The sequence below is a fragment of the Carcharhinus amblyrhynchos genome, chromosome 2 (genome assembly GCF_965287045.1).
Source record: "Carcharhinus amblyrhynchos chromosome 2, sCarAmb.v2.hapA, whole genome shotgun sequence".
Classification (NCBI taxonomy): Eukaryota; Metazoa; Chordata; class Chondrichthyes; order Carcharhiniformes; family Carcharhinidae; genus Carcharhinus; species Carcharhinus amblyrhynchos.
The window spans coordinates 19,945,636-19,968,442 of NC_137325.1; the positions used below are offsets into that span (position 1 = coordinate 19,945,636).

A 22,807-nucleotide genomic window follows, 5' to 3' on the forward strand; every position below is an offset into this window, starting at 1 on the left:
GCTACTAAAGTAAAAGTTCATTTATTAGTCACAAGTAGACTTACATTAACACTGCAATGAAGTTACTGTGAAAATCCTGTAGTCGCCACACTCCGGTGCCTGTTCGGGTACACTGAGGGAGAACTTAGCAAGGCCAATGCACCTAACCAGCACATCCTTTCGACTGTGGGAGGAAACTGGGGCACCTGGAGGAAACCCATGGGGAGAACTGCACACAGACAGTGACCCAAGCTGGGAATCGAACCGGGTCCCTGGCACTGTGAGGCAGCAGTGCTAACCATTGTACCACCATGCTGCATAAAAGATCAGAAATAAAAAAAAGCTTCTGCTTTCCTCTAAGATTGATTTGATTTGATATGTTATTGCCATGTATTAGTACACAGTGAAAAGTATTGTTTCTTGCACACGATACACACAACGCATACCATACATAGGGAAGGAAAGGAGAGAGTGCAGAATGTAGTGTTACAATCATAGCTAGGGTGTAGAGAAAGATCAACTTAATGCAAGGTAGGTCCATATAAAGTATGATGACAGCAGGGAAAAAGCTGTTTTGAGTTGATTGGTACGTGATCTCAGACATTCGTTTTTTTTTCCCCCAAGGAAGAAAGTGAAAGACAGAATGTCTGGAATGCATGAGGCTGTTGATTGTGCTGGCTGCTTTTCCAGGGCAAAGGGACTTTAGACAGAATCAATGGATGGGAGGCTGTTTGAGTGATGGACTGGGCTACGTATATGATGCTTTGTAGTTTCTTGTGATCTTGGGCACAGCAGGAGCCACACCAAGCTGTGATACAACCAGAAAGAACGCTTTCTATGATGCATGTGTAAAATTGGTGAGATTTGTAGCAGACATGCCAAATTTCCTTAGTCTTCTGAGAAAGTAGAGGTGTGGGTGGGCTTCCTTAACTATATAGTAAAGAACGTGAGAACTAGTTTGGGCAATGTAATGTAGATATTCCTCTTTGGCACTGTGTGGGAAATGATCTCAATAATAGCGAAGAGCAAGAGAGAAAAAGGCCAGTTGTGTAAGATTCCACCGTACTCCACACTGCCTTGAGATTTTTGGAGATTACTGGAATCTTTTTATTCATTTGCTGCAAATTCAAACAAGTTCATTTATCACCAATGCCTCATTCCTCCTGAGCAGATGGCACTGTGCCTTTTTCTTGAACCACTGCAGTCTCTGTGGTGAAGGTACTCCCACAATAAGGTTCAGAATTCCAGGATTTTAACTGGGTTATAATGAAGGAATGGACGTCCAAATTAGGTTGGTGCATGTGGAGGGAAAGTTGGAGGCGATGGCGATTCCCTGCTGACATTCACCTTCTGGGGGTGGTGGTGGGGGTTTGGCGGGGGGGAGTGTAGAGGTGATGGGTTTGGAAGGTTCCACATTTTTTCCTGGTGGCAGGTCAGTGGAAGGGACGATAGCTGAGCCCCAGCACCACAGCTCATCCAACCATTGGGACACCACACCAAGGGCTAGGCCATTCAGAGGAAGAGATTGAGGGTCCCATGACTTTGGAGGGAATCTCACTGCCCTCTGCTCGTTTAGCTCCTCAGCCAGATCCGCCATTGCTACATGACTTCAGGTGAGGGTGGCTACCCCAGCAGAGATGCAGGTTGTGTGGTCTGAGGCAGGGCCCCAAGGGGGTTCCTGCATGGTGAAGCTGACCAGCGCAATTTTCACAGTCATATATTCAAGGACATGCACAGTCTGCCTCCATTTCTCCAGCAGCGACAGGGGGAGCATTACGCAAGAATGCCCCTGAGTGGAGGACACTGTATTGGTTAGAGCATCAATGGGATTACTGTGATTTTTACACAAGTGAAGATATGTTAGTAAGAATCCAGAGATGTGTAAGCAGAACAAAAAACTTTATCTGTGGAAAATGCTAACTATAAGAACATAAGAAATAGGAGCAGGAGTAGGCCATCTGGCCCTTCGAGCCTGCCCCGCCATTCAATAAGATCATGGCTGATCTGTCGTGGCTCAGTCCCACTTTCCCGCCCTCTCCCCATAACCCTTAATCCCCTCGCTTATCAAAAACCCATCAACCCGCTTCTTAAAAATATTTAGCGAGGCAGCCTCCACCACTTCAACGGGCAGAGAATTCCAGAGATTCACCACCCTTTGAGTGAAGAAGTTCTTCCTCAACTCTGTTCTAAACTGCCCCCCCTTTATCTTGAGGCTGTGCCCCCTAGCCCTACTATCCTTTCTGAGCGGGAAGAGTCTCTCCACCTCTATCCTATTCATCCCATTCATCATCTTATACGTCTCAATGAGATCTCCCCTCATTCTTCTAAATTTTACAGATTTTTGATGTAGTCATGCAGCCCAAAGCCTTTATATTATCAGCTGGACACCAGGAAGAAGGAGCCCTGTGCCTTCAAGCTCAACCTTTTGAATATTAAGAAAATTGCATTTAAAATCTTCAGTGGTACACAGAGTTGCAGATAGAGCAGCAACACCAGCTTGAAATGTCTCATTTGTCATGGCTCCAAGTGGTTGCGAGGAGGTGCAGGAACAGGCAACATACCTTGATATGACTGAGAGGCAATCTCAGAGGAGGATGTGTCTGTCCCCCGAGGTGCTGTCTGAGCTTGGCAAGCTTTCATGAGAAGACTTCTAGCCAAGGGAAAACCAAAGGTCAGGGCTCCCCTTGAAGGTGAAGCACAATATTTTGCGACGCGCTCTGATCAGATCTCTGCATCTGATCTCTGTGGAATCTCGCAGTCTTACCAGGTGTGTCTTGAAGGGAGGCCTCCTTCTGCACCCTTCTCCTTGCCAGGGATTACAGGGAGTGTTTGGTAGTTCGAAAAGTGCAGAAAAAGCACGAAGAAAAGTTGCTGCACTTTACCCCTGACTTCTTCCGGCCTAGCAAGTTTCAGTTTTTCTTCGTTATATCCAACCAAAAATCAAATTAGTCCAATCAAAGTCCTGACAAAAGAGACATTACAGATCCAAGCTGACAAGACAGATTCCCTTTTTCCTATCTTGGGCTCGATCAATAAGGTCCAAGCTGACAGGATGAGGGATTACATCCCCTCCAGTGTTTGATCTGAGCTTCATCTTAGCCAAAAGGAGTGATCAGAACTCCCCGCTCACCTGACAAAGGAGCCACGCTCCGAAAGCTAGTGGTGTTTACTGCCAAATAAACCTGTTGGACTTTAACCTGGTGTCATGAGACTTCTTACTAGTCTAAAACGAGCAGCACTAATACAAAATATTACTCCCAAAACTCAATTGACATAACTGATTGCTCCAGTAGTAATCACCCATTTATGAGGTTCGCTTTTACTATTATATTTATCTAACTTCTTTAAACTTATTAATTTCTTTAAAGAAATATTTATATGCTGCTTTTTCGACCTCAATTTGTCTCAAAGCACTTTGTGACTATATTTTTGGACTGTAGGCCCCCGGGATTTTTGAATCCAACTAATGGCAGGCACCATCATGGGAGGGGCTGGAAAATTTGGAGAGTGGCCTCAAATTTTCCCGTCCTGCCCGCGACAGTGCTCACTGCAGGCAGATCAGGAAAATCCTGCCTGTGGCTATTGTTGTAAACCTGGCGGCTGTATTTACACATAAAGAGGTCCCACAAGCAGCAATAAATAACATCAAAATCTTTTCCAGTGATGCTGGTTCAGTGATAAATATGAGTCAGAATGGCAGGGAAAACTGCCCTACTCTTCTTTGAAAGATGGACAGCTACCTGAGGGAACAGGTCAAGCCTCAGTTTAATGTCTCAGCTGACAGGCAGTGCAGCACTCCCTCAGCACTGCATTGCTTAAAGTTTATTTACTAGTGTCACAAGTAGGCTTACATCAGCAGGTGGTCAGGAAGGCTAATGGGATGCTGGCCTTCATAGCGAGGGGGATTGAATATAAAAGTAGGGAGGTCTTGCTGCAGCTGTATAGGGCATTGGTGAGGCCGCAGCTGGAGTACTGTGTGCAGTTTTGGTCGCCGCACTTACACAAGGATATTTTGGCCTTGGAGGGAGTGCAGAGGAGGTTTACTAGGCTGATGCCGGAGTTGAAGGGGTTGAGCTATGAGGAGAGGCTGAATAAACTAGGCTTGTACTCGTTAGAATTTAGAAGAATGAGGGGAGATCTCATTGAGACATATAAGATGATGAATGGGATGGATAGGATAGAGGTAGAGAGACTCTTCCTGCTCAGAAAGGACAGTAGGACTAGGGGGCACAGCCTCAAGATAAAGGGGGGGCGGTTTAGAACGGAGTTGAGGAGGAACTTCTTCACTCAAAGGGTGGTGAATCTCTGGAATTCTCTGCCCGTTGAAGTGGTGGAGGCTGCCTCGCTAAATATTTTTAAGTCGCGGGTTGATGGGTTTTTGATAAGCGAGGGGATTGAGGGTTATGGGGAGAGGGCGGGAATGTGGAACTGAGCCACGACAGATCAGCCATGATCTTATTGAATGGCGGGGCAGGCTCGAAGGGCTAGATGGCCTACTCCTGCTCCTATTTCTTATGTTCTTATGTTCTTATTAACACTGCAACAAAGTTACTGTGAAAATCCCCTAGTCGCCTCACTCCGGTGCCTGTTCTGAGGGAGAATTTAGCAAGGCCAGTGCACCTAACCAGCACATCTTTCGGGCTGTGGGACAGAACCAGAGCACCCGGAGGAAACCCATGCAGACATGGGGAGAACATGCAGACTCTACACAGACAGTGACCTAAGTTAGGAATCGAACCCAGATCTTTGACGCTGTGAGGCAGCAGTGCTAACAACTGTGCTGCCCATTGGACTGTCAGCTTAGGACATATGCTCACGCCCCTTGGGTAGAAAGTGAACCCACAACCTTTGGACTGAGAGGCAAGAGCGGCACCAACTGAGCCACAACTAACACTGTGGCAGCATCCTCTAGTTTGTGTCTAGACTGTGTGATCATTCATGTTTAAACGGGCTGCTGGTCCCAATTCTGATTAACTGTGCTTCAAGTTGGACTAAAATTCTGAAATAAAAACTTCTGCATCCCTCCCCACCTCTCCCCAACCACTGCCAGACAGGAGTTGAATGCTATCACAGGATGTGGGTGTCACTGGCTAGCCCATTCTAATTGCTCTTGAGAAGGAGGTGGCAATCAGCCTTCTTGAAGCCTGCAGTCCATGTGGCTTAGGAATGCTTTATATCACTGGATGACAAGGCGTTTGGAAATATTTATCCTCTCCATATTTTCCAGAGCCGTTGCACGCAAGGAGCGAAAGAGCAGAAAACAATGACTGAACATTCAAACACTGTGGTCCCATGTAGCCAACGCTTTGAAACATTTCCCACAACACTCTAACTGACAGATCAAGTGTCGGTTGCATGAGACCTGTCTGCTGAAAGATTTCTCTTGCAGTATTTCTCCTGGCAGCCACTTGTTTTTGTTCAAAGGCAGTAATTATAAGTAACCGACTGCATTTTATTAATAACTTTGCATTCATTCTGTACGCCTTTCATTGAGGTGAACAGGAAACCGATACTAGGTTGGTAGTGACTGCAAAGTGCCAAATAATACTGTGTCTGAGCATTCAAATTCCAATCTCATATTCAAAGAAAATATATTCGTGCTCCCGGTTTCTGAGTTCGAAATGTCTTGAATTATACTGACTCAGGTTAAACCCAGGGAATCGCAGAATTCCTACAGTGCAGACTGAGGCCATTCGGCCCTTCGAGACTGCACCGATAATCCCTCCCAGGTTCTATCCCTGTAACCCCTCATATTTACCCTGCGAATCCCCCTGACACTAAGGGGCAATTTTGCCAATCAACTTAACCTGCACATCTTTGGAATGTGGCAGGAAACCCATGCAGACACGGGGAGAACGTGCAACCTGTACACAGACAGCCACCCGACACTGGAATTGAACCCAGGTCCCTAGCGCTGTGAGGCAGCAGTGGTAACCACAGTGGCCTATCTTAGCCCCACATTCCCAAACTTCCTGCTATTGATAGATCCAATTGGGTCGATTCCAGAGCTATTGGTCTTTGTGCATGAGTCGCAAAAACCCAGCTTGCAGGTACAGCAGGTGGTCAGGAAGGCTAATGGGATGCTGGCCTTCATAGCGAGGGGGATTGAATATAAAAGTAGGGAGGTCTTGCTGCGGCTGTATAGGGCATTGGTGAGACCGCAGCTGGAGTACTGTGTGCAGTTTCGGGAGCCGTACTTATGCAAGGATATTTTGGCCTTGGAGGGAGTGCAGAGGAGGTTTACTAGGCTGATGCCAGAGTTGAGGGGGTTGAGCTATGAGGAGAGGCTGAATAAACTAGGCTTGTACTCGTTAGAGTTTAGAAGAATGAGGGGAGATCTCATTGAGACGTATAAGATGATGAATGGGATGGATAGGATAGAAGTGGAGAGGCTCTTCCCGCTCAGAAAGGACAGTAGGACTAGAGGGCACAGCCTCAAGATAAGGGCGGGGGGGGGGGGGGGCGGTTTAGAACGGAGTTGAGGAGGAACTTCTTCACTCAAAGGGTGGTGAATCTCTGGAATTCTCTGCCCGTTGAGGTGGTGGAGGCTGCCTCGCTAAATATTTTTAAGACGCGGGTTGATGGGTTTTTGATAAGAGAGGGGATTAAGGGTTATGGGGAGAGGGCGGGAATGTGGAACTGAGCCACGACAGATCAGCATGATCTTATTGAATGGCGGGGCAGGCTCGAAGGGCCAGATGGCCTACTCCTGCTCCTATTTCTTATGTTCTTATGTTCTTATTGCCACCAACACTCTGCACACAAGTCCATTCTATACACTGAACAGCATGTGGCCTCAATTTTAATTGTGGGTCGGTATTGGTGAAGGAGAATGTGAAGGCCAGTCCTGCTTGTTCCCTTTGTCGGTTGGGTGATCTTAAATATCTTTTCACTCGGCCTTGGCTGATTTTAACTATCTCGCGCTTGAGGCCAAGGTGACTTAATATTGCCCTTCACTGAGTCTGGCTGATTTTAAACCATTATAATTTTGAGGTGCTGGAGATTTATTCATGTGTTTATTATTGTCTCAAGTAGGCTTACATTAACACTGCGATGAAGTTACTTGAAAATTTCTTAGTAGCCACACTCTGGCATCTGTTTGGGTACATTGAGGGAGAAATTGGAATGGTCAATGCGTCTAAGCACCACGTCTTTCGGTTTTTGGGAGGAAACTCACGCAGAGTCGGGGAGAACATTTAGACTCCACACAGATAGTGACCTAAGCTGGGAATCGAACCCAGGTCCCTGGCACTGTGAGGCAGCAGTGCTAACCACTGTGCCACCTCATTGCAAACCAAAAGGAAGAAAGGCTTGCACTGATATAAAGTCTTCACTGACCACAGGCCATCCCAAAGCACATCGTGGCAGTATGGGCATGAGCATAATGTAGGAAACACTGTAGCAAATTTTCAGGCAGCAAGGCTCCATAAACAACAATGAAATAATGATCAAATAACCCATTTTTAGTGTTGTTGATTGAGGGATAAATATTGGTGAGGACATCAAGAAGAACTCCCTTGCTCTTCTTAAAATAGTACCACAGAATTCTTTATGTCTGTCGAAGAGGGCAAATGTGGCTTTGATTTGATTGGATTTAATTTGATTTATTATTGTCACATCCATTAGTATACAGTGAAAAGTATTGTTTCTTGTGCACTATATAGATAAAGCATACCGTTCATAGTGAAGGAAATGAGAGAGTGCAGAGTGTAATGTTACAGTCACAGTGAGGGTGTGGAGAAAGATCAACATAGTGTGAGGTAAGTCCATTCAAAAGTCTGATGGCAGCAGGGAAGAAGCTGTTCTTGAGTCGGTTGGTACATGACCTCAGACTTTTGTATCTTTTTTCTGATGGCAAAAGGTGGATGAGAGAATGTCTGGGGTGTGTGGGATCCTTATTTATGCTGGCAGCTTTGCCGAGGCAGCGGGAAGTGTAGACAGAGTCGATGGATGGGAGGATGGTTTGCGTGATGGATTGGGCTACATTCACAACCTTTTATAGTTCCTTGTGGTCTTGGGCAGAGCAGGCGCCATACCAAGCTGTGATACAACCAGAAAGAATGCTTTCTAAGGTGCATCTGTAAAATTTGGTGAGAGTTGTAGTTGACATGCCAAATTTTCTTAGTCTTCTGAGAAAGTAGAGGCGTTGGTGGGCTTTCTTAACTATAGCGTTGGCATGGGGAGACCAGGACAGGTGGTTGGTGATCTGGACACCTAAAAATTTGACGCTTTTGACCATTTCTACTTCGTCCCCATTGACGTAGACAGAGTTATGTTTTCCACTAAGCTTCCTAAAGTTGATGACAACCTCCTTTGTTTTGTTAACATTGAGAGAGAGATTATTGTCATCACACCAATTTAGTAGATTCTCTATCTCAGTCCTGTACTCTGTCTCGTCATTGTTTGAGATTTGACCCATTACGGCGGTGTCGTCAGCAAACTTGAAAATCGGGTTTATTTAATGCCTTATCTGAAAATTGGCACCTCTGACTGTTTCTTTGGTGAACCTCCAACAATGCGGTAAACTTAACTGTGTGAAAGGCCTTTGCTGCTCATGGGTGCTGTTTAATGCTAATACAAAGGGCAATTGGCTGTGTATGTGATTATATATTTAAACCGCACCTTAAATAGCCAGTTTTTATTGACAAATCAATAAATACAAAAGTCAATCAAGCATATTATTTTATTCAACTACATTTATATAATAGACCTTCAATTATGTGGTGGCTTTGATTGCTACAAAAAGAATTGTTGTATGGAAGAATCAATTTAATCTTTATGAGATCTGCCAAACATATTCCTTCAGGAGTACTTAATCCTGTTGGCATTAGACCAGATAGACATTTGGATTTGCAATGTCCGAAATACGACTTTTGTTACAAGCTTGTAAGTACATGGAAGATCATTCTCTTGGCTATACAATAATCCCTAAAGGATCTTTAAAATACTTAACTAGAAACTGTGAGCGAAGTAGAACTCAAGCAGTGATACGGGGCAGAGTGGCAGGACCAGGATGGGCATGGGGGTCGGGATTTGAAGGGAAGAATCTTAAACCAGGATTGGGAAGATTTTGTTCTTTCGATCTTGAGGGCCAGGGAATACTTCAGTAGACATGTAAATGGGAGTGGCCCTCAATAGAGCAAAGATAGGAAGAACTTGCATTCACGTAGTATATTTCACAATGCTCAGGTTGGATTACGTCAGGACCAACAGGCCCTGGATTGTACTAAAGCATTGGTCCAAACATGAATAAAGGAACTGAGTCTACCCACGTGTTTTGTTTTATTCATTCATGGGACATGAGCATCGCTGGCTGAGCCAGCATTTATTGCCCAACCCTAATTGCCCGAGGGCAGCCGAGAGTCAAACACATTGCTGCGGCTCTGGAGTCACATGTAGGCCAGACCAGGTAAGGATGGCAGATTTCCTTCCATAAAGGACATTAATGAACCAGACACTACATCCTGCTCTCTCTCCTTTCCTTCTGTATGAATGGTATGCTTTGTCTGTATAGCATGCAAGAACTAATACACGTGGCAATAATAAATCAAATCAAATCAGACGTATTTTTCCAACAATGGTTTCACAGTCATCATTACATTCTTAAATCCAGGTATATTTTATTGGATTCAAATTCCACCATCTGCCATGGTGGGATTCGAACCAGGGGCCCCAGTTGAATTTCTGATTAATAGGCTAGCAATAATACCACTAGGCCATTGCCTTGTAAGAGTGACTGCCATTGACATCAAGGCAGGATTTGTTCAAGTGTGGCATCAAGGGGCCCAAATAAAATTGAACTCTGTGGGTATTGGTGGGAAACTCTTCATTAACTGGAATAATACTTAGCACAAAGGAAGATAGTATGGCTGTTGGAGGCCAATTGCCTCTGCCCTGGACATTGCTATAGGAGTTCTTCAAGACAGTGTCCTAAGTCTGACAAATTTTGGTTGCTTTTCATAATATCAGAGTAGGGATGTTCACTTATGGTCGCACAGTGCTGAGTTCCACTAGCAGTTCCTCAGACAGTGTTGTACCTTTCCTCCATTAGCCACAGAAATACACTGGCTACAAGAGCAGCTTAGTGGCTGGGAATCCTATGGTGAATGTCCCACCTCCTGATCCCCCAAAGCCTGTCTACCATCTATAAGACACAAGTCAGGAATGCAATGGAATACTCTCAGCTTGCCTGGATGAGTGCAGTTCCAATGATACTCAAGCATCTTAAAAACATCCAGGATAAAGCAGCTCACTTGATTGACTCCTCGTCCACCATCTTAAACCTCAACTCCCTCTACCACCATCTGCAGGATACACTGCAGAAACTCATCAAGACTTCCTCAACAATATCTGCCCAACAATTTCATATTGGTGTAGCCACACTCTGTTTATTCAAATATGATTCAGAATTGTTAATAAATTCGGTGCACTTTTCAAACACGGGTAATTTTCTTTAGAAACATACACATTTTTTGTTTCATTTTATTTTCCCATTTCCAAGCTCTGTAAATGTCTCTTATCCTGAGGGAGTGTACACAGGATGTCCCCGGGACAGCCCAAACTCTTTTTGGGACTACTGAGAAGGCAGCAATTTTGGATGATTGTCCCTCAGGGTTTCCTCCTTTTCCTGGAGGGAGATGTGTTCTATCCTCAGCCTGAATGCCTTGGTCACAACTCAAGGAATGGAAAAATCAGAGTTTGAGACTCAACACAAGAAGAATGCCATCACTTACAAAAATGTCATAGAATGTTCCAGAATTGTGGCTCCCTACCTGATGAAATCCCAGGTAATCGATGATTGTAGGAGAGACATAAAATATCATCCCATCAGCACTCACTAGGAGCACGAACCCATCCAGTGCCTGCAGAAAGAAAAAGCAAACTAATTTAGCATAAGTATTGTCAATGCTGTGCCTTCAATGGAATAGGCCCAAGGTTCTGAAATTTCCTTCCAAAACACTTCTGCCTCTCTTTTCTTTTGTCGTTCTTTAAATCCTACCCCTTTGACCAAGCATGTGGTCATCTGACCTAACATCTCCTCCTTTGGCTTGGCATAGCATCGATCAGAGAACCAGAGCTGTAAATCAAGCAATGTTTTCCCTGGGCTCAGGTGTTTCAGTACGCTACTGGATTTCTGGGCTCTTAGCCAAGTCTCATTATATATTCTTGGCTGAGAGCCCAGGCAGCCAATGGAGAACTGAAATACCTAAGCCCCAGCTAAAAAAAAGTGTGATTGACAGCTCTGGCTACCTCATCTCTTTTTGTCAATTGCACAATGATTATTTACACAAGATTAAGAGATTTCAAGTGCTTGTGGTTTCAAATATAGATTATGTTAAGGATTATGGATGATTGATACTTTTATTAACCTATACCAAAAAAGAGTTTAAGTGGAAAGTCATCAATGAATGATTTGTTTTTTAAAGCAATCTTTTAAAACAAAAATATTGCCACCAGAGGGTGCATCAGTTCTGTACAGCGTATAGTGGGTGAATGGGGGCATGAGGGGCATTAGTGGCTGAGTGGGGGACAAATGATGGCATGAATTTGGCCTGCAGATGGTGGGGGGAATGAGAGGATGTGAGGAGCAAGGGCATGGAGTCTTATTTTTATCATTATGATTGTGAAGAATTCCCACAGCAATGAGGTGGGGCTTTTAAACAGCCTCCCTCAACACCCAACAGCTCCTATGGCTGCCTCCAAACTATTTCCCAGGTCAGCTGGCCACATTATACCACCATCCACCTTCCCCTCACCACTGCCACTCCACCCCCCCTTACCGCAATGAAAACCCCACCTCTCCTGACGCTGTCTGCTTAGAATGGGAGTTCTCGGACTTTGACACAGGTGCAGGTATATTTTGATAAAGAATAAACTGAAGGTTTACTGATGAGCTGGAGTACTGCTGCTCTTCCCCACATCCTAAATAATAGTCTCATGACCAGTGGGCACCTGGTCAGGAGCTCAGAAAACTGCAGAATAATTGCAGGCCAATTCTATGCTGACACCGTTACACAAACAGGAAAATTCTTAATGTCAAACATTCACATCAGCAATGACTCAGTGGCAGCACTTTCAGCCTTGTGTCAGAAGATTGCATGTTCAAGTTCCATTTTGGAGACTTCTGGTATTATACTCTAGGAGCTGGCTAAAGTGATGTCCCTTTAATTGAGATGTTAAACTAAGACCTTGTCTGATTTCCCACATGAAGATAAAGGATCCCACAGCACTACTTGGAAGAAGAGATGTAGAGTTCTCCAATTGCCAGGCCAACATTCATCCCTCCATCAGCTTCACCAAAACAAATGAACTTTGTGATCATCCTGTTGCTGTTTGTGGGAACTGGCTGCATGTCTACAAAATGGCCTCCAAGTTGCCCCAGTGATGACACTTAATTGGATGTAAGGTACTTTGGAATGCCCTAAGGCTATGAAAGTGCTACATAAATGCAAGTTCTTTCTTTACCATTAGATTATCAAAGTTCAGGTTCGGAGCCAGCTGGCAGTGCCTGTCCTGTAGGAGTTCTGTTCTGTTTCGCAGCAATCTGCATCTCAGAAACAAGCTACAGATACCTTAACACTTATATTAATTTTTAACGGTATGTCATATGCAACAATACTAAAATCACTCCTTTAGTAAATCTTTAATTCGAATGACCAATAATATTTGTGTGACACAAATGCCAGGCAATGACCATCACCAATAAGAGACAATCTAACCACTGCCCCATGACATTCAATGGTGTTACCATCACTGAATCCCCCCTACAGTCAACATCATTGGGGTTACCATTGATCAGAAACTCAACTGGACTCACCACATTAACACAATGGCTACAAGAGCAGGTCAGAAGCTAGGAACTCTGTGGCAAGTAACTCACCTCCTGACTCCCCAAAGCCTGCCCATCATTTACAAGGCACAAATCAGAAATGTGATGGAATATTCCCCATTTGCCTGGATGGGCGCAGCTCCAACAACACTCAAAGAGCTTGACTCTATCCAGGACAAAGCAGCGGCATCACATCCACAAACATTCATTCTCTCCACCACCAGTGCTCAGTAGCAGCATCTGTAAGATGCACTGCAGTGTGGGCTGGATGGGATTTACCCTAGGATTCTCTGGGCGGCTAGGGAGGAGATTGCGGAGCCTTTGGCTTTGATCTTCATGTCGTCATTGGCTTCAGGTATAGTGCCGGAAGACTGGAGGATAGCAAATGTTGTCCCCTTGTTCAAGAAGGGGAGTAGAGACCATCCTGGGAATTATAGACCAGTGAGCCTTACTTCTGTTGTGGGCAAAGTTTTGGAAAGAATTATAAGGGATAGAATTTATAATCATCTAGAGGAAAATAAATTGATTAGGGATAGTCAACACGGTTTTGTGAAGGGTAGGTCGAGCCTCACAAACCTTATCGAGTTTTTTGAAAAGGTGGCCGAAGAGGTGGATCAGAGTAAGGCAGTTGACGTGGTGTATATGGATTTTAGCAAAGCGTTGGATAAGGTTCCCCATGGTAGGCTACTGCAGAAAATGCGTGGGATTGAGGGTGATCTAGCAGTTTGGATTAGGAATTGGCCATCTGATAGAAGACAGAGGGTGGTTGTTGATGGGAGATATTCAACCTGGAGTTCAGTTACAAGTGGTGTACCTCAAGGATCTGTTTTGGGGCCACTGCTGTTTGTCATTTTTATAAATGACCTAGATGAGGGTGTAGAAGGATGGATTAGTAAATTTGCTGATGACACCAAAGTTGGAGGAGTTGTAGACAGTGAGGATGGATGTTACATTTGCAGAGGGACGTAGATAAGCTGCAGAGCTGGGCTGAGAGGTGACAGATGGAGTTTAATACGGAAAAGTGTGAGGCGATTCACTTTGGTAAGAGTAACAGGAGTACAGAATATAGGGCTAATGGAAGGACTCTTAGTCGTGTTGACGAGCAGAGAGATCTCAGGGTACATATGCATAGCTCCCTGAAAGTTGGCACCCAGGTTGATAAGGTTGTTAAGAAGGTGTACAGTGCGTTAGCTTTTATTGGTAGAGGGATTGAATTTTGGAGCCGTGAGGTCATGTTACAACTGTACAAAACTCTGGTGCGGTCGCACTTGGAGTATTGCGTACAGTTCTGGTCGCCGCATTATAAGAAAGATGTGGAGGCGTTGGAAAGGGTGCAGAGGAGGTTTACCAGGATGTTGCCTGGTATGGTGGGAAGGTCTTATGAGGAAAGGCTGAGGGACTTGAGGTTATTTTCATTAGAGAGAAGAAGGTTACGAGGTGTCCTAATTGAGGCATACAAGATGATCAAAGGATTGGATAGGGTGGACAGTGAGAGCCTTTTACCTCGGATGGTGATGGCTAACACAAAGGGACATAGCTTTAAATTAAGGGGTGGTAATTATAGGACGGATGTCAGGAGTAGGTTCTTTACTCAGAAGGTAGTAAGGTCATGGAATACTCTGCCTGCAGCAGTTGTGGACTTGCCAACTTTAAGGGCATTCAAATGGTCAGTGGATAGGCATATGGATAACATTGGAATAGTTTAGCTTAGAGGGTCATTAGATTGGTTCCACTGGTTGGCGCAACATCGAGGGCCGAAGGGCCTGTACTGAGCTGTAATGTTCTATGTTCTATGTTCTATTCACCAAAGGTCCTTAGACAGCACCTTCCAAATCAATGACCACTTCCATCTAGAAGGACAAGGACAATAGATACATGGGAACGCCACAATCTACAAGTGCCCCTCCAAGCCACTCATCATCCTGACTTGGAAATATATTGCTGTTCCTTCGCAGTCGCTGGGTCAAAATCCTGGAATTCCCTCCCGAATGGCATTGTGGGTCAACCCACAGCACATGGATTGCAGTGTTACGAGAAGATAGCTCACCACCACCTTCTCAAGGGCCATAAATGCTGGCCAGCCAGTGAAGCCCATGTCCCATGAATGAATAAAATAAATGAACGTATAAGCATGAAATAAAATCCACAGTGCTATTCCTCAGAGGCTAGGATATTTCAGTCAAGAACAAGATTAACAGAATCAAGCCTAGCAGGAATTTCAAAAAATATTTTACTCCCAGCCCAGATGTTTCACAGAAACTAAGACTTATATTAAGTCATACAGATATTTCTATAATGTTAAATGCGGTAGGATTTATCTTATGCCAATGTGGATCTGTCTGGGGAAGAGTCATTACTTACCCAAACACTGACCCCAGCCTACACCTTGATGAGAATCATCAATAAATTTTTGCACAGTTTAATTATAAATTATTATAGCAACTCGGCCTATAGCCACGTTTCTACAACAGGGCGTCTAAATTTGGTGCCTGTTTTTTCACACGCTGGTATGAATCCAAATTCAAACCACATGCCTGAAAGTCATACTTTAAGGGAGGAATGAATCAGGGTTATAATTAGAGAGTTAGAAGACTGAAATTCTCACACATCTCGCTCAGATGAGCAGTGTTTAACATTTACTGATCTTACTGACAGACTTGAGAGACCTTTCAGCAGCAAGTTCGTAAAAAGTATGCTTTGTTTTAATTCCATAGACTTGTAAAGAATGTGCAGCACAGAAGCAGACCATTCAGCCCGACCGACAGGTCTATGCTACTGGTTTTACTCCACATGAACTTGCTTCCATCCCTCTTTAGTGATTTGTAAAGTTTATTTACTTACTACTGTCACAAGTAGGCTTGCATTAACACTGCAATGAACTTACCGTGAAAATCCCCTAGTCGCCACACTCCGGCTCCTGTTCGGGTACATGGAGGGAGAACTTAGCATGGCTGATGCGCCTCACCAGCACATTCTTTGGACTGTGGGAGGAAACACCCAGAGGAAACCCGCACAGACAAGGGGAGAATGTGCAGATTCCACACAGACAGTGACCCAAGCCGGGAATCGAACGCGGGTCCCTGGCGCTGTGAACTGTTTGCCGCCGTGCCACCAATTTCTGATTTCTATTAGTGTAACTGTAGTGATTGTCCCTTTAAGGACTAATCTGCAGAAATAAGGGTCACATGACTGGTGAAAACAAGCAGGATGGGGGAATCACCCTGGTCAGCACAAGCTGCTGCACTCAGTCACCTTGGGAACATTCTCAGCCTCCACTAGAGAAACGAGCCCCAGCCCGTTTAATTGTTCTTATAATATCTCAGTACAGGTACTATCCTATTAAATGATTTTGCACATTCTCCAGTGATTCTCTATCCTTTTAATAAGATCGAGGCTAAAACTGTGTACGGTACTCCATGTGTGGTCTAACCGAGGTTCTATTACATAATTACAGACACACCGTCACATCAAGTTTGTATTTTGTTATCATGCCATACTAAAGACTGAGTAAAAACTATTATGGCCCAGAATGCCTACCCCCATTGGGGCCCTTGTTAGTTTTAGTTTACTAATCGCACGTCAGCTGAATTTTGACTAGACCCTCTGTTACATCCTTTTTCAGTTTATTGGAAACTGGCACCAAATATGGTTTGCAGCTTAATCCTTTTACTCTTTTAGTTCACATCTTTACATACGAGATGTGCTGAAGCAGTCCTCACAATTAAAAATAAATGCAATTGCCCTGTTGTTCCTCTGAATAGAGACATACATTTCGTCAAACCTTTTCCTTCATTCTCCTGGCAATTTATAAAGGAAAGCTCAAGATCTTTACAGTCCTCCACTCACACGCACCATCTTATTGAGTCATTATGTACTTATAACAGAATAAGTGAGAAAACCCAAAATCAGGTTGTTTCTACAAAACACAGAGGCGGAATTTTTTCAAAAATAATGTTAAATGTCGAACAGGCAAGAAAATAGTAGGTTTTCTTGCCCTTTTTTTCAGGGAGGTAAGTAACGTAAATTACTAGCTCCTGCATAAGAAGAGCCCTTGTGCAATTCTTGCCAGGAGTTGGGGGGGACGGGTGGTGTGCTGGACCCTCAGCTCACCTGGAAAGCCGGTTGCGGAGCTCTAGAGGCACCAGTGCGCAGGTATCCCGATCCCCTGAGAAGTTTTGTCACTTCCTCCCCCACCCATCAACAATATTTCTCCCCTCCTCCTCTGTCGATTGCCTGCCGACTTGGACATCATCCCCCTTCCGAATGCCACCCAGCTGATCAATTCCCGCCCCCCCCCCACCGTAACACCATCCTGGCTGATCATCCCTTCTTCCCTGATTACTGCCCCCGTGTGGCGAGCTGGTGGAATTGCACCCCAGAAGTCAAACTCATTTACCATTAAGTATGTATCTAATCATCTTGACCGTATTGCTCTGTTTCCTATCTCAAGGCTATCTGAACCATATTAAGTCATAATGCATTGATGGTATCAAATCAGTGGGCACAAACATCCCGGAACTCAACAGCACACTCATCTCCTACACTACTGTCTGGAACCTCAAACTCCTCCTCTGTGTAAGATAGAAATTCACTTGCAATTTCTAATCTATAATGGGGATTCATTGCGCAAGATTTATTCGAGCACCAGAAATACACAATGTAGATCAGGAGGCTACTTTTGTGAACATCTGACATGTTTTCCACAAGTGCTGAACCTAAACTCGTGGGATTGGATTTTGCCATGCTGACATGGGGCAAATCCAGGTTGGGTGGATGCCAAAGCAGGTGGGGGTGGTGATGGTGGTGGTGGGGGAGACAGATGGTATTAGAAATCTAAAATGGTGAGCTTATTCCTGCCAGCTGCCATTTCGACTAGCGCGGGAACTGTGGAAGTTGGTCACCGATAATATACATGCAAGCTGGCACCGGGACTGCCACATTGCTGCCCACCTCAGTTCCGTATTTAACTGAATTTGAGACTTTCAGTGAGGTGGGTGAATTTCTGAAGCTTGTGTGAGCTGTGTTAGATGTGATTTCAGAGGAGAGTCTGGTCCTGGAGCTAGGAACATTCTGACAATTGCTAACTTCACATGTCAACGTTAAATGTAGAATGTAGGTTTTAAAGAAGTGAATTACGATAGGCATAAAAACAGAAAATGCTGGGTTAAAATACAGAAAATGCTGGATAAACTAGTCTGGCACCATCTGTGGAGAATGAAACACAGTTAATGTTTCGAGTCCATGTGATCCTTTCACAGAACAGAAGAGGGATAGAAATGTAATGCATCATACACTTGGAGAGTGAAGTGGGGCAAAATGAAAAGTCAGTGATAGGTCAGATCCAAGGAGAGATGTCATGGACTGTTAATAGTGCCATTAGGAACTGAAGAATATTAATAAGTGGCAAAGATAGGATAACAGAATGTGATAATAGAGAAACGGAGGTCAGTGTTCAATGGGAGCAAAACTAAACAACAAGGGCAGTGTCAATTTTGGGGATCTGAGGATTGTGTTGGGATAAATCAAGTAAACTGCATAAAAAAAGGCGGGAGTCAAGATAGAGGGGAAGTTCACAGCCTAAAGTAGTTGAACTCACTGTTGACTCCGGATGGCTGTAACGTGCCGAATTGGAGAATGAGGTGTTGTTCTTCCAGTTTGCTTTGGACATCACTGGAGCACTGCAGCAGGCCAAGGACGGATATGTGGGTACAAGAGCAAGATGCGGGATTGGAATGGTGAGTGACAGAAAGGTTGGGGATGGAATGGAAGTGTTCCGCAAAGCGGTCAACCAATCTGTGTTTAGTCTGTCCCATGTAGAGGAGACCAGACCGGGAGCAGCAAAGACAGTAGACCAAATTGGAGGAGGTGCAAGTGAAGTTGAAAGGAAGGTTTGGACCCTTGGACAATGAGGGGATAAGGGGTCAATGTTGCACCTTCTGTGATTTAAAGAGAAGGTGGTGTGGGAAGGGGATGAAGGGTTGGGGGAAGTGGAAGAGTGGTCTAGGATGTAGCAGAGGGAATGGTCCCTGTGGAATGCTGCGGGGGAGGGGCGAGTAAGGGATGATGTGTTGGGGAATGTATTTCGTGGTAGCATCTTGCTGGAGTTGATGGAAATGGTGGAGGATGACCCTTTGACTGTGGAGGCTGTGGGGTGAAAAGTGAGAAGGAGAAGGAGCCTCTCGTGATTCTGAAGGGTAGGGGTGAGACATCCTTACATGGTCAGGCCTACATGTGACTCCAGACCACAGCAACGTTGTTGAGTCTTAAATGCCCTTTGAAATGGCCGATCAAACTATTCAATTCAAGTGTAATTAAGGATGGGCAATAAATGCTGGCCCAACCAGTGATGCCACATCTATTGAATGAATGAAGAAAAGTGTCCTGGCTAATATTACTCCGCCAACTAACTTCAGAAAAGAAATCTAGTAATTTTCTCATTACTGTTTGCGGGAGCATACTGTGTACAAATTGACTGCTATGCCTTCTACACTACAACACTATTACACTTCAAAAGTATTTAATTGGCTATGAAGCTCTTTTGCACTTCCTGGGGCTGCGAATAATGCTATTGAAATGAAAGTTTTCAAATACATATATATCCAATTCTGGCTGGACATTCCACAAAGTTATATCTGAAGGTCCCATCTAATAGCCTCCCTCCTGTAACCACAGTGCTCAAACAGTTTTTTTCTCCAAGAGGTTTTAGAATCAAGACATGAAAGTGTATTTGATTTGATTTGATTTATTATTGTCACATGTATTAGTATACAGTGAAAAGTATTGTTTCTTGCAAGCTACACAGACAAAGCATGCCATTCATAGAGAAGGAAACAAGACAGTGCAGAATGTAGTGTTATAGTTATAGCTAGGGTGTAGAGAAAGATCAACTTAATGTGAGGTAGGTCCATTCAAAAGTCTGATGGCAGCAGGCTTGGGTTGGTTGGTATGTGACCTCAGACTTTGATACCTTTTTCTTGACAGAAGAAGGTGGAAGAGAGAATGTCGGGCATGCGTGGGGTCCTTAGTTATGCTGGCTGCTTTTCTGAGTCAGCAGGAAGTGTATTCAGAGTCAATGGATGAGAGGCTGATGGACTGGGCTACATTTACGACCTTTTGTAGTTCCTTGTGGTCTTGGGCAGAGCAGGAGCCATACCAAGCTGTGATACAAGCAGAATGAATGCTTTCTATGGTGCATCTGCAGAAGTTGGTGAGAGTTGCAGCTGACATGCCAAATTTCCTCAGTCTTCTGAGAAAGTAGAGGCGTTGGTGGACTTTCTTAACCATAGTCTCGGCATGGGGAGACCAGAACAGGTTGTTGGTGATCTAGACACCTATAAACTTGAAGCTCTCGACCCATTCCACTTCGCACCCATTGATGGCATGTTTTCCACTACGCTTCTGAAAGCTGATGACAATCTCCTTCGTTTTGTTGACATTGAGGGAGAGATAATGTCATCACACCAATTTATTAGATTCTCTATCTCATTCCTGTACTCTGTCTTGTCATTGTTTGAGATCCGACCCACTACAGTGGTGTTGTCGGCAAACTTGAAAATCAAAATGGAGTAGAATTTGGGCCACACAGTCATAGATGTTCAACGAGTATAGGGTTGAGAACACAGCCTTGTGGGGCATCGGTGTTGAAGATGATCGTGGAGGAGGTGTTGTTGCCTATCCTTACTGATTTTGGCCTGTGAATTAGGAAGTTCAGGATCCAATCGCAGAGGGAGCTGCCAAAGCCCAGGCCACACAAACAAAATGAAAAAATAAAGTTAATACTTTTAAAATGCCCCATTTGATTTTACCCTCACGCTGTCTTACAGCATTGTCCAGGTCTCAGAGATCAATTGTAACTCCTGATGATTCTGGGTTAATAGGAGGCCTGGCAGCATTATTTGTGAAGTGGGATGTATCTGTCAGTCTCAAAAGAAGGGACGCTTAGATAGCATTTGTGGTGGGGGAGGCAGTTTGCCAGGACATAGCACTCTGCCTTCTGTGTGTTCACCTTTGATCTCTTTCACTTTACAGATTCCCAGTAATTTGCAAATTTGGCCTTAATTTCAAATCTGATTCACAGGTCTCCTGTTTTCTATCTCACCTTTCCCTAGGTTTGCTAATGTCTGGTACGTCCCACCTCCTTTATTCCTTTGCTCCTGTCTGTTGTCAACTGTGGCCTGGTGGTAACCTCTCCCACCTCTCGAGTTGAAAGGTTTTGCTTTCAAGTTTTAGTGCCAGTACTCAGGGAGGGCAGCTCTGCCACCTTTTGGATGAGACGTTAAAACAAGGCACCAAGTATCCACTCAAGCTGACGTATAATTTATCATTCAAAGAAAAGCAGGGGACCACTCCCTGGTTATTTGGTCAAAGATTATCTCTCGGTTTATCCTACTCAAAGCAGATTATATTGTCATTTACCAGATAAATGTTTGTGGGGGTTTTTATGTGCACAAATTCCTACATTACCACCCCAATTACAGCTCAAATACAGTTTTTTGACCATATGGCACATTGGGACAGGCTATGAAAGGTGCTACGTAAATGCAAGTTCTTTGGTGTTTTGGCAAGAAAAGCAGCTGACCTCCTTGTCATAGGAAAGACTGAATTCCTGCACCTTCAAGATTAAAAGGATCGGTACCTGTTCGGATTGCATGGTGTCAACACGTAATAAAAGCATCTGATCAACGAATAAAAAGAAAGTTCTTTGAGAATGATGTGGAGACAGATGGGATTTCCTGCCGAAAATGTATCCTGTTTTTTTCTCTCTCTTTATAAGCAGGGATTTGAGGCAGCTAGCCAGAACTTCAAAGTTGTTCCATCAGGGTCAGGACTTATTAAAGAAGAACTGTTCCAAACAACATTTCTCTTATTAGGCCTTTCTTTGAATTAAAAAAAAGGGAAAAAAATCATTGGCATGGCGGCCCCTGGAGAAATAGTTTCCATAGTAACTCCAGCATAATTATAAGGCCTCCAGTCATTTCCCTGCTGTGAACTACTTTGAAGTCACGCAATTTGGGCACCACATTCCCAGGGTCAATCAGCTTTTGACTTGCCTGGAACCGTTTTCACTTAGGATTCTGAACTATTGCTCCCGCTTCTTGTCCATCGATTAACTCAATTTGTTTGGGAGTTGCGAGAAAAAACTTGCTTAACAAACACAACAGATTCAAAACCCAGAGCCGATGCAATTAGCCACATGTTTGCCATTTTCACGCTCGTATCTTTCTCTTTTATAAAACATTTGCTTCGTCCATTAAAGATGCCTTCAATAACTGATCCCATGGCGAACTCGAGACAGCCTGAATGATTGAAGATTCGCTTCACGTTTAACAGTCAGATGGTCGCCTGACAGTAACCCTTCCATTAGTAAATTATTACTGCCCTTTCCTCCTGCACCCCACCGTCTTCCTTTCTCCACCTCTTGCAAAGTTATTGCTTCACACAGTGTTCTGACTTTTGGGGCAATGCTCAGGTCACTTGGCCATGGGGCCATTTCCACACATGGGTGTAGCCCGAGTGAGTGAGTGCTGATGTACTATTTATATTCAAACATCTTCTTGATAGCCACTAGCTAGCAGCAGTGTTGTTAATCCTCCAGCTTCTCCTTGTATCCCTATGAGTTAATTTTATTTATTTATTGGTGTCACAAGTAAGTTTACATTAACACTGTAATGAAGTTACTGTGAAAATCCCCTAACCTCTAGGTCGCTGGTTCAATTCTGGCTTGAAGGAAGCCCAATATTTACTTTTGGAGAGGCATGGTGACACGGTGGTTGGCACTGCTGCCTCACAACACCAGGGACCCGGGTTCGATTCCTGGCTTGGGTCACTGTCTGTGTGGAGTTTGCACATTCTCCCCATGTCTGCGTGGGTTACCTCTGGATGTTCCAATTTTCTTCCACCGTCTGAAAGACGTGCTGGTTAGGTGCATTGACCCGAACAGGTGCCAGAGTGTGGTGACTAGGTGAATTTCACAGTAATTTCATTGCAGTGTTAATGTAA

The 22,807-nt window shown here is 44.3% G+C and overlaps 1 protein-coding gene across 1 annotated transcript in view; it reads right to left on the minus strand.

Moving 5' to 3' along the window:
- Positions 1-22,807, minus strand: part of ahrra (aryl-hydrocarbon receptor repressor a) — a 203,218-nt gene that overhangs the window by 21,709 nt on the left and 158,702 nt on the right. Inside the window, exon 5 of the mRNA XM_080203261.1 lies at positions 10,752-10,841. Within this exon, the coding sequence (XP_080059387.1) occupies positions 10,752-10,841 (90 nt within the window). The remainder of the gene's footprint in view (positions 1-10,751; positions 10,842-22,807) is intronic.